This window comes from Coregonus clupeaformis, chromosome 24 (genome assembly GCF_020615455.1).
Source record: "Coregonus clupeaformis isolate EN_2021a chromosome 24, ASM2061545v1, whole genome shotgun sequence".
Taxonomy (NCBI): Eukaryota; Metazoa; Chordata; class Actinopteri; order Salmoniformes; family Salmonidae; genus Coregonus; species Coregonus clupeaformis.
In genome coordinates this window covers 32,438,345-32,449,451 of record NC_059215.1, presented here as the reverse complement: position 1 = coordinate 32,449,451, position 11,107 = coordinate 32,438,345, and the positions used below count along the sequence as shown (strand labels likewise).

Sequence of the window (11,107 nt, the reverse complement as noted above, 5' to 3'; positions counted from 1 at the left end):
TTTGTGTGTGTACTGCACTTGTACGGTATGTACCCGCATATATATGACAGTCACTTGTTTGTCTCTGTACATCATAATGTATACAGTTGTGTTGTGTACATCTGCATGTGCATTGGATGTGTAAGTGAGTGCATGCATGAACATGAGGCCAGCCCAGGAAGTGACTCCACCCTGGAGCAATGTACAGAATTTGCCGTGGCACCTCCTGTGGGGCGTGGGGGGAAGCCCATGCAGGCTGCATGTGTAATGGCAGATGGAGAGCAGAGCTGGTGAGCTTCACAACGGCCCATAGCTTCTCCATCTTCTCCCTCTCAAAAGACTCCATTGTTCCCAGTGTGGAGAGAGATCAGAGCTAAAGGGGGCTGAAGCCGGTTGACTGGGGCGGCTGGGGCAGTGGGTGTTGGGATGCTGCCTAAAACCACATGGAGGAGAGAGCAAGACACAGGCCAGCTCTGTGTGCTTCACAGCTCACTGTTGGAGCGCTGCCCCAGTTTAGCAGTGCCGTACGAAAAACTCCACAACACAACATAAAAAACACACATAACTGTCAGAGAACCACCCCGGGCATCGAAAGCCAACCAATGGACTCAACGGTCTCAGGCAACCCATACAACCCCACCGGGGACTGCATTTGACCGTTGTTTGTCTTGATTCACTGGAATAGTGTTGTACTTTTATGCATTACCTGACTGGACCAATCAGCTTTTGCCACTGACTTCTGCAAGCTGGGTAGTGGTGTGTGCTACTTTTACACTAAATACTATGGGAAACAGTTTGGGGTAAAATCGCAGTATCATGAGCTAATTAATTACTTGCTGTTTCACCACCACTTATTTGGTGTTGGACATTCTAGGGAGAGTTACTTAGGATTGTATTTTACTTTAGAAAGTGTCATGGAAACAAATTTGATAAGCAACAGCTAAGAAACAAAGGAGCAACAAAGACTGCAACATTTAAATTCTACCAACCAATTTTTTTTTAAGAACTAGTCACAAGACAGTGTATTTGTGGAGTGTTTTCACTTTTTTATTGAAACAGTACGATCAAAAACACTGCAATTAAATAAAAGGAGTCAAACAAATCAGACAGTAAAATTAAAGACCTAGAGTTGATCATATGGAGCAAGCGGAAACAAACGTCGTCGCAAACGATTGCAGTGTCTAAAGCGGATTCATTAAACAATTATCATCACTCATTCAGTGCACTTATTAACTGAGTTCTTAAAGCAAGCGGAGCTAAGCTGAGACTGAATTATTTTTACACCCATTAATGACTACTAACGACTATGAAGAAAATGTGTGTGGGGGGGCTGCATTTAAAGATTGTGTATACTCTATTCCAACTAAAGTAAGCAGTAGTACGGTGTATACATTGTAAACGACAATGCTAGCAGAATGGGGGCTATTGACCACTACCTGTAAATGGAACACATTTTTCAGTGAAAACCTGAAGTCGTCAAAGCTGTCCTATTGGAATGGGTGGCAGTTAAAGTACAGTCAATTCACATTAATGTACTTCAATAGTAAAATCTCCAAACGATGCAGGGAATACCAGAGACAGTGGCACAAACCCTTCTGCTAAATTTCACAGATATGTATTAGGTTTTTATATGTCAGTGTTAAAGCTGGCAGAATGTCACGTTACACTTGCAAATGAGGCGTCTTTTCATTAGCCCCTCGCTAACCCTCAGAACATGAGCACAATGTCAGTACAACTTCTGCATACAGTGCTTCATATAGTTGTTGAACATTTCTGTAGTGAGGGACTCATTGGCTAGGTGTTAAGGTGACAAAATACTAATGTGGTTGGTTTTTCAGAAGGATTTTCAGTTAGGTCCATTGGCCACAATAGCCTATGGCTGCTTTGCAATGTTCCATATACTGAATGCTATAGTGAGCAACTGCAACATATGATAAAGTAATAACTATAGTCCCTTTGCATGGTATATACACCCTATGGAATTCACAACATTCTCTCCCGTCTCCTTTTTTTCCATATTCCCATTTTTTCTTGTGTCGTTTTTTGTATAGTTTTTAGGTCCTCTTCACCAACTCAAATGCACATCTGTGTTAATGTACACACCACTGCATAAGAGAGAGCGTTTTCTACCACAAGTTAGATAATCCCTTACTTATTTTTACGAATCCAAATGAAAGACCCTGAAATTCACTGTGACATCCTGTGGGCAACCTTTTTTTCAGTTTGGTTGTTGGTATGGGGGGTTGCTGTGTGGTTGGGCAGGACCGTTGATGTCAATGGCTCTGTCTTGGGGTTGGGGGAGAAGAGGAGAGGTGGGCAACCATCCTCCCCCACACACCTTCCCCTCCTTTTGTCAACAGTCCAAGATCCTGGTTAAGTTAGAGTAGCATGCTTGTTTAATGACAGGAAATTACATAGTTCAGAATTGCCAGAACTTTTTGGGGACTTCCTGTCTTGCAGCCTTTCTCCTCAGGGGCTGAGGGATGAAAAGAGAAGGAGAAAGAGAGAGTAAGACACACAGGCCAACACACATAAACATCTGGTTATAGCTCATAAAAATGTCAGTTGATGGTTTGGAAAATAAAATATAAAACGTTTATGATTTTAAAGATAACACAGCACCTACATAACATTACTTTTAGTAGATACTGCAGTTTTTAATGAAATGTCATAATTCATAAATATAAGGAGTCTCCATTGACCCCAAAATGAGTAAAGAAAAACACGGATTATTTTAATTTAATTAATTCAAAAGTCACACACTTCATTATACTGGGTGTTATCTTGGTTATGGACACTGTACAGACATATATGGCTTGGGATAAGGATATTGTTTGTTTTCAATGGTTTTAAAAAAGGAGAAACAGACTTGAAATCATGATATTTGTGAAAGTAAAATGTATTATATTCCAAATCTAGTCAATTCAAACAAAGAGTTTCAAAATGGACCAATGACAACAACAAATATTTTTGAATTAGTTATCGAGGTAGAACATTCAAGATGACAGCCTTGAATTGTTACTCCGTTTCAGACCAATATGTGATCGAGATTGGCAACATAATCAATCGCAATTAACGATGTAAAGCCAAACGGCTGTCTTCTGGAAAATTCTGCCACCACAGCAGGGAAACCATTTATCAAATGGACCTACTAATTCAATACACAAGGCGTTTGACCGAAATTGAATCTCAAATAGAGCCACTTGTTTCAGTGAATGAACAATGCCTGATGGCTCATAGGCCCATGAGTGGATGTCTCAGAGAGGAGTAGCAACCAATAGCCTGTCGGACAGTTTGTCTGCCTGACAGTTTGTCTGCATCCCAAATGACATCCGATTCCCTTTATAGTGCACTACTTTTGAAAGTAGTGCAGGGAATAGGGTGCCATTTGAGATGCAGCCTTTGTTATGTGTCTGTGATGTTGGACCATGGAGAGTCAGGGGGTTAAGATTATTAACTGGGATAACAATCAAAGAGAAAATTACAGAAACCAAGATGCTTTCTTTTTTGGCAGCCTTTTTCTTAGCAACAGCAGCAGCAGCCCTATGGCATAGAAAACGTTCCCCGTTAGCAGGCAAGCACATCCCCAAATATGACAGTATTCAGAGGAAGAGGTGTTGTAGAGAGTACAGCAGCGGTCTGTTGGAACATGCTTCTTGTTCCCATTTGAAAAGTTAATACAACTTCCTTTTCAAAGGAATACACACACCTCTATTTGAATCTTTGATGTTAAGAGGACCAGTTATGGTTGAAAAGTGATGCAGGTTGTGTCTTACCTATTAAACTACATTCTTCATAACACCCTCTACACCCATTTCACCATAGTGGCTTAAAGGGATAGTTTGGGAATTTGGCAATGAGGCTCTTTATCTACTTCCCCAGAGTATGTATCTGCATGCATAAGTTGTGGAGTATTGTGCATGGTTTTATTGTGCATGGTTTTATGGTAGCTTCATGCTTCTACAGCATGCTTAGTCCTCTCCCAAGATCATGACAAGGCAAACAGGACATGCAGAGTGTGTATGCGTGCATGTGCATGCCTGCATATGAATGTGCGTGTGTATCCATAGACATAGAATGACTCATTCTAGTTCAATATGTGTATCCCTTGGAGGTACTTACGAGTATTTACCCATTCTCCTCACCACGGCGATCACCACGGCGATGACAACGATCACTGCCACTAATGCACCAATAACAATACCCACCACTTGTCCAGAGCCCATACCCTCTGTGGAAGGAACACAAAGGCTGAGTTACTCCAGCAGACCGACCTCAATAGGGAAACAACAACACAGGAAGGAAACCAAGAGGAGAAGGAAAAAATGAATGGAAAGAGGGAAAGACAGAACAAAGACAACATCAACTAAAAGGCAAGAATAGAAATTAAGAGACCAGGGGGCAGAGCAATCTCATGGTGTCTTGAGCTCTACATATCCTTGGCCTCTATTTGATTCCCCTCTATGGGAGCAGACAGACTGTAGCATCGGGAGGATTTCCTCAGCTTCATGGTGTCTCTATATCTCTATCTAATTGCAGATATCTCCTATCCTGAGATCCTCAGTCCTTACCCTCTGGCTCTTCCACCACCACCTCCTCCTCCTCAGACTCTGCAGCTGCCGTGGCCTCGGCTTCGGGTTCCGCCGGGGCCTCGGTGATGATGGTAGGGGCCTCTGTTGCGGCCGTCTCCTGCTTGGCAGCTTCAGTGGCGGCGGCAGGGGCTTCGGTCTCCACAGAAGCGACCTCCGTCGCCTCGGGGGCAGCAGCCTCGGTAGCGGCGGGTTCTTCGGTGGCAGGGGTGTCCGTTACGACCTCCTCGGCCGCAGCCTCGGGTTCAGCTGCCGGGGCATCGGTGACTACGGGATCTTCCTCTTTGGGGGCCACGGTGGCCTCGGGAGCAGCAGGGGCGTCTGTCACCAGCTCTACTGGTGTCACCAGTGTGCCTGAGGGACAGCAAAGAGAGGTCAGAGACTGGTAGAGGCAAATTAACAATATTCGCACATGCTGAAGAGAAAGGCTACATTTGTTGATGACATACATGATAATTTCTTTTTGAATGTAATAATAATAATAATAATAATATGCCATTTAGCAGACGCTTTTATCCAAAGCGACTTACAGTCATGCGTGCATACATTTTTGTGTATGGGTGGTCCCGGGGATCGAACCCACTACCTTGGCGTTACAAGCGCCGTGCTCTACCAGCTGAGCTACAGAGGACCACAATGTGATGTTAATCCCCTAAACAACAGCTCGTGGAGTCCTATTCACCATTTGGTTTCTCTCTGTCATTTCACAATAGTTTTGAAATGTAGTAGCTGGAAAAAGAGAATGACGGTTGGAAAGTCCCTCATTGCAAGGGCATGGTGAGAGAATTTGAGAGAAAAACTACATAAATATTAACATTCTTCTTCGACATTATGTTCCCAAGCCTAAGGCTTGACTCATCAGTAGCAGTGAGAACATGGCTGCCACATCCCATGACTGAACAAACGTTGGTCCTCCCTCCTCCTCCCCAGTCCCACCCACCCCGCCCCTCTCCATCCTGTCTTGGGCCGTGTTTGCGCACTCGCATGCCACACCCTCTGCCTCATTTGCTGTTCATGGAGTCTCCACCTTAACAGGCCCTGGATGGGGATGGCAGGAAGTCAGCAGATGAGGCCATACCATTAAAACACCAAGAGGGGTAAGAAACAATGGACACTTCAGTATAAAACACCACAACTAGGTGCTTAACAGTTGTTGCAGATTGCTTGAGAAAACGTCATCCAAATTACTCGGATGTGTTCGAATTAGTTGTTTGTGATGTTACCAGAGAGACCAAAGATCTACACGATCTCAACTTTAAAAAATCCTCTCATCTGGCCATTTTTGGATGGCAATAACAGTTGGAAAGGAAGCTCTTTGAGCTGAGCTCAGTGGACTGTCAATGCTTGTAGTGAAATGTACTATAATCTATCCTATAATTGTATGAAACCCTCTTGTAATAAGAATAGCCTCTTTGTTCAAAGGGTTGGACCGCAAAATAGAAGCTGAGTGAGACCTTACTGTAGCACTCTACATATCAAGTCCTATCTGTGCCTGTTCCCTTCCAGACCACAACTGAAAGCTTTGCTTGGACAGTGCAGCTTCAAAATTATTAAGTAGAAGTCCATTTTAGTGGAGGACTGAAATTATGGTAAACTTGCAACATGTTCTGCTGCATTCTCTCCTTTTTCCTGAGAGTACTCTTTGCCCTTTCGAATCTGCAGTTCGAAATGTCTCTGAACTCCGATCTGTCTAAACTTAAAACCTGACATCATTTCTTTGCCGTTTTCCACTGATTCTTCTAAACCCTTTACAATAGAGAATGCTTTACGAGGTTAAAAATAACATTCCTTCCAACTGTGCTGGGTAATACAGCTGTGCTAGTGAGTAAGAGAACAGGATTGTTGCCCTGTCTCCCTCTCTCTCGCTCTCTCCCGCCCCTCCTTACCACTATGCTCCCCCACTCACTACCTCTCCCTCTCTCTATATCTCTCTCCCACCGTACTTTTCTCTCCATCCCACTACCACTCTTTCTCCCTATCTTCTCCCTGCCCCGCCTCCACCCCGTGGATGAAGTTGCTCCTGATAAAGATTTTGGGAATGCTGTAATGTTAGCTCTGCAAGAGGAGAGCGGGGTGATGTGGAGAGGGAGAGAGAGCGGTGTAAAACGGAGGAGGGAAGCAGGAATGGTATAGAGAGACCAGCGGCAGCCACTTTCGTTTATTCGCTCTCTCACTCGTCCTGTTCCATGAACAGGGGCCTAGTTCTACAGTCTGTCTCTGGTTTAATGTCCCATCATAGCCTGACCTCAGAGCAGATGTGTGGTTGTGACAGAGGAGTCTGGTGGGAGGAGCTATAGGAGGACAGGCTCATTGTAATGGAATTAATGGAACGGTATCAAACATCAAACATGAAAACCACGTTTGATGCTGTTCCACCTATTCTATTCCAGCCATTACAATGAGCCCGTCCTCCTATAGCTCCTCCCACCAGCCTCCAATGGTGTGTGAATGCTTGAGTTTCAGTGTGTGTGTGTGTGTGTGTGTGTGTGTGTGTGTGTGTGTGTGTGTGTATCATCAGCTCCCTAAATCACCGCTGGGCATTAAAAGTCTGTCTCGTTGACCCTGATTTAACATTTCTCTCAAACAAGCTCCTTGGGGAGGAGGGGGGGACCATAAAAGGCAGGCAAACAGGCAAAGGGGCGAGAGTGAAAAGTGAGAGAGTGACAGAATACAGCAAAGGGCCGGAAGAAGCAGTGGGGCCCATATGGGGTCGGGATCCTGCCTGTCGGACAGTAATGGCATCGTGAGAGAGAACGACAGAGAGGGGGAGAGAGAAAAATATACAGTGTGAGAGAGAGGGAGGGAGCAGGACACATCCATCACCATCACAATCAGCTGCCACTGAGACTCCCCTGTGTGTGTGTGTGTGTGTGTGTGTATGCGAGTGTGGGTGTGTGTAAGTTTAGGGGGGAGATATGCCTGTGCTAAACTGTCTGTAGACAGGAAGGGCCCATCTGCAGACGTGTGAGGGAGTGTGTCTGCTGTGGCCCCATCCCATCTCATCACGGTATGGCCCGCGCAGTACCGCTAGCCTCCCATGCTAACCGTAGGAGTTGCACTTTGAGTTGAGTGGGAGAGATCCGATAGCCAGAGTGGAATATTCCCACTGGCTCTTATCTTAGACACAATAGTGTCTACATACAGGCCATGTTTTTTTCCTCGAGTGGTTGAATCAACGTTGTTTCCATGTCATTTAAAACAAACAAAATCAAGGTCACCAATGGCACAAGACTTCTATCGAGCCGTTTATCCTGTGAACTTAAAAAATATATAGGCTAAATATCACCAATATATCTCAAGCTGACTGCTGTGAAATATGGAGTCACCAAAACAAACATAGCGATAAATCCAGTGAAACTCATTAATCTATTATTAAGTAGACTTTAACAGTACATTAAGTTAACCCCCCCCTCCTCTTGGCAGCAGCTAATAGGGATCCTTAATAAATAAAATAAATACAGCAATATTAATTGAGATGGCTTAAAAGGAGCCACAATAAATATATCAAGGGAGCTTTAGCAATATATCAAGTGAAAGTCCAGAAAGCCATCACATGATACCATCAGTTCACTGTTGTATAAGTTATTTTTGTTTTTCTCTTCACTCTGTGTCTGAGCCTGTGGCGTAGGTGCTAGAGGAGTGAGACATTCATGTTCACTCTGACAGTGAAGACACACAAGCCCTTGGTTCGGCTATGTTGTGGAGGTGCCCTCTCGGTCTAATGGCAGGGCTGAATTACCCTCTCTGTCAGTGCCTGCCACACCAACCCTACACCTCTGTCTGGGGCTACCGCGTTCACAAGCTAAAATGGCCTCCGCCTTGGCCGACTCAAACAGATCTGTATTTTCTCTCCGCACAGATTTGGCATAAAAGAGGCAGGTCTACAACTTCAAACTTTACATTTTGGATAGCATAAAAAAAGGCCCGCTGGTGACGTAAGCGATGCTTTCCTGAGTTGATTTTACAGCGTGCGTCTCATTTTTAGTGTGTGAGCGCACACTTGAATCACTATACAAGCACGCATGGACAGAGGGTATTGACCCGGGTCTTTAGCCAGATGTGTTGGAGTGAGTCTTTTGAAGGCAAGAGGCTCAGACAAAGCTCATTATGAGGAAGGAGGGGCTTGGGCGAGAAATGCATAGGGAGTCAAGTGGGTAGAAAGAATCAACAGGCTCTGTTCGGAGCGTGTGCAGGTTTTTCTACTTATTTTATTCATATTATTTGCATTTTATTTGTCAGGGCGTGGAGCAGAGAGGAGCAGCTTTAGGAGTTAACGCTCTTCCAAAATGGGCCTTCGTGAAAAGGGCTGCCTCTGGTCGGTAAAGGTTGCCGTTTAAAAATAAACCCCCCTCAACTGCCCCCTGGGCCAGCCCTAGACTCATCAACCGAAAGTAGGGGGAATAGTAGGAGAGGAGGGGGCGGCCGGAATGGGGGTTGAGGGGTGCTGGTAAAGCTTGATACCCTGCCAAAGATGGGTAAATGTGGAGGGGGTGGTGGGCCCTGTCAGTCTAACAACATGCGGTAGGGGTGGGGCAGCAGGCAGTAGCCCTCACTGTTAAGCCCTCACGTAGCCGGGTGTTCTCTCTCACGCTCCCATCCATATGACAGTCTTAAATATAGAGCTACCCTCTATTAATACCCACACACAAACTAGCCCAGCCCTGCTGCACTCTGTACTGTCTCTGCTCACTTTTCTCCCTCCCTCCCCATGGGGAAAGGCTTTCCTACCTAGGACTTGCAAGGGAGAGTGGGAGAGGGAAAGAGAAAGATAGGGAGGGATATGCTTTCGGATAAACGTGTACAGTGTGTATATAAGGTCAGACCCGAGCAATGTTTGGTAGCCTTCCAAAGGATATTCCTTTTTCTCACTGCCAGCAGCCAAGAAATCATGTGCACGAGGCACAAGACCTCACACCATTACATCACATTCCCTCATCACAGTCTCCAAATCCAACTTTTCCTCCTCCCCGAGGCTTGGGGAAGGGGTGTGGGGGGAGGGAGAGAAGGAGAGAGGGAACTGTTAGAATCGACACAGACTATCCACCCAGTCGCCCCTCTTTATTACATTAACAGCTTCAGCCAGACCTCTTCTTTTTCCATCCAGGATGAGCCAAAGCAATTCACTGCTAAATGAAACTCACAACTTATATCTAGTGGAGACTCCAGAGGAGAATACAAGAGGCCGATACCACAGTTGTACACATTTCAAATGAAAAAATAACTACTGTGAAAAACTAAATAAAAATAAACTATACATCAAACAAACCAAAGAGAAGGTGTGTTCACTCTTCCTTGAGAGAGAAACTTTAGAACTAAGGACAAAGAACTAAGAGCAGCCCCAAGATTCAAATTCAGGACGCGGCAGGACACAAGCCAAACAGACAAAGGGTGTGAGAAGAGAGGTGTGGTGTGTGAGAGTGTGTGAAAGCCAGGCAGAGTGGCCAGACAGAAAAGACACAAGAGGGCTCGAACCCTGGGTGTTGACTTACTTGCGTGTGCGACGGCACAGAAGGGGCCGACCAGGGCCAGCAGAAGCAGCAGCTGAACTTTGATCATGATGACAAGTAGTCTTCTCCTCTGGTCAATGGTGTACAGAGACCCCAGGGCAAAGAGCAACACTAGACCCTCTCACACACAGCACCACATGTACTGCCGTCTCCAGGGAGATAGCAAAAAAGGAAAAGGTCTTGAGGAAAAAGTTTCCAAAAAAGTCCCAGGGAACTTGTTGCAGTTGTAGATAGAGACACAGATGGTCAGCAGCAGTAACGGCAGACGGGCACGGCTTCGGAGGCTGAGGGAGAAAGGCGTGGAGCGCTCGATGGATGTCGACAGGGCAGGAGAAGAGAGAGAGAGAGAGAGAGAAGAGGTCTGGCCGGCTGCTTGGTAGAATGGAGAGAGACAGGCACAGGGCAAGGGAAAGAGAGAGTGTGAGTGTGTCGGGAGTGGAGGAGGGGTGCTGGTACTGTCGGGGGGTGTGATGGTGAGTGGGGGGCTGGGCAGTGTAAGGTGGTCTCTGCCCTGGTCCTGCCTCCCAACTTGAACAGTCCAGTCAGCGCTGACTGCAGACTGCCCTGCAATACCAGCAGCACACACAGAAATATATAAGTAAATACACCAATATATTTATACACAAGGTAGACACCACAAAAACATACGCAATTAGTTGCATACAAATATACCCTCAAAACAGATACCTTTTTCCCCGCACAAAATAAAATAAAAATGCAGCACAACATAACATTTCTGAAAAACAATTCCATTCCTCAGCTACTAGGTCTTGACATACTGTCAATTGAGAAATGTTTTGACAAAACATGAGTCCGTAAGTGTTCAACCCATTTGTTTAGGCAAGCCTAAATAAGTTCAGGAGTAAAAATGTGCTTAACAAGTCACATAATAAGTTGCATGGACCCCCTCTGTGTGCAATAATACTGTGATTTCTGAACGACTACCTCATCTCTGTACACCACACATACAATTATCTGTAAGGTCCCTCAGTCAAGCAGTGAATTTCAAACACAGATTCAATCACAAAGATC

General features: G+C 45.3%; 1 protein-coding gene across 1 annotated transcript; it reads right to left on the bottom strand.

Annotated features, from left to right (window-relative positions):
* Positions 1–1,002: 1,002 nt before the first annotated feature.
* si:ch211-156j16.1 (uncharacterized protein LOC564557 homolog) lies at positions 1,003–10,543 on the bottom strand. The gene is made up of 4 exons (XM_041846162.2): positions 10,058–10,543; positions 4,551–4,922; positions 4,102–4,210; positions 1,003–2,455 (listed from the first exon to the last, which is right to left on the bottom strand). Exons 1-4 carry the CDS (start codon positions 10,122–10,124, stop codon positions 2,449–2,451), a joined length of 555 nt encoding a protein of 184 aa, XP_041702096.1. The 5' UTR covers positions 10,125–10,543; the 3' UTR covers positions 1,003–2,448.
* Positions 10,544–11,107: the final 564 nt, after the last annotated feature.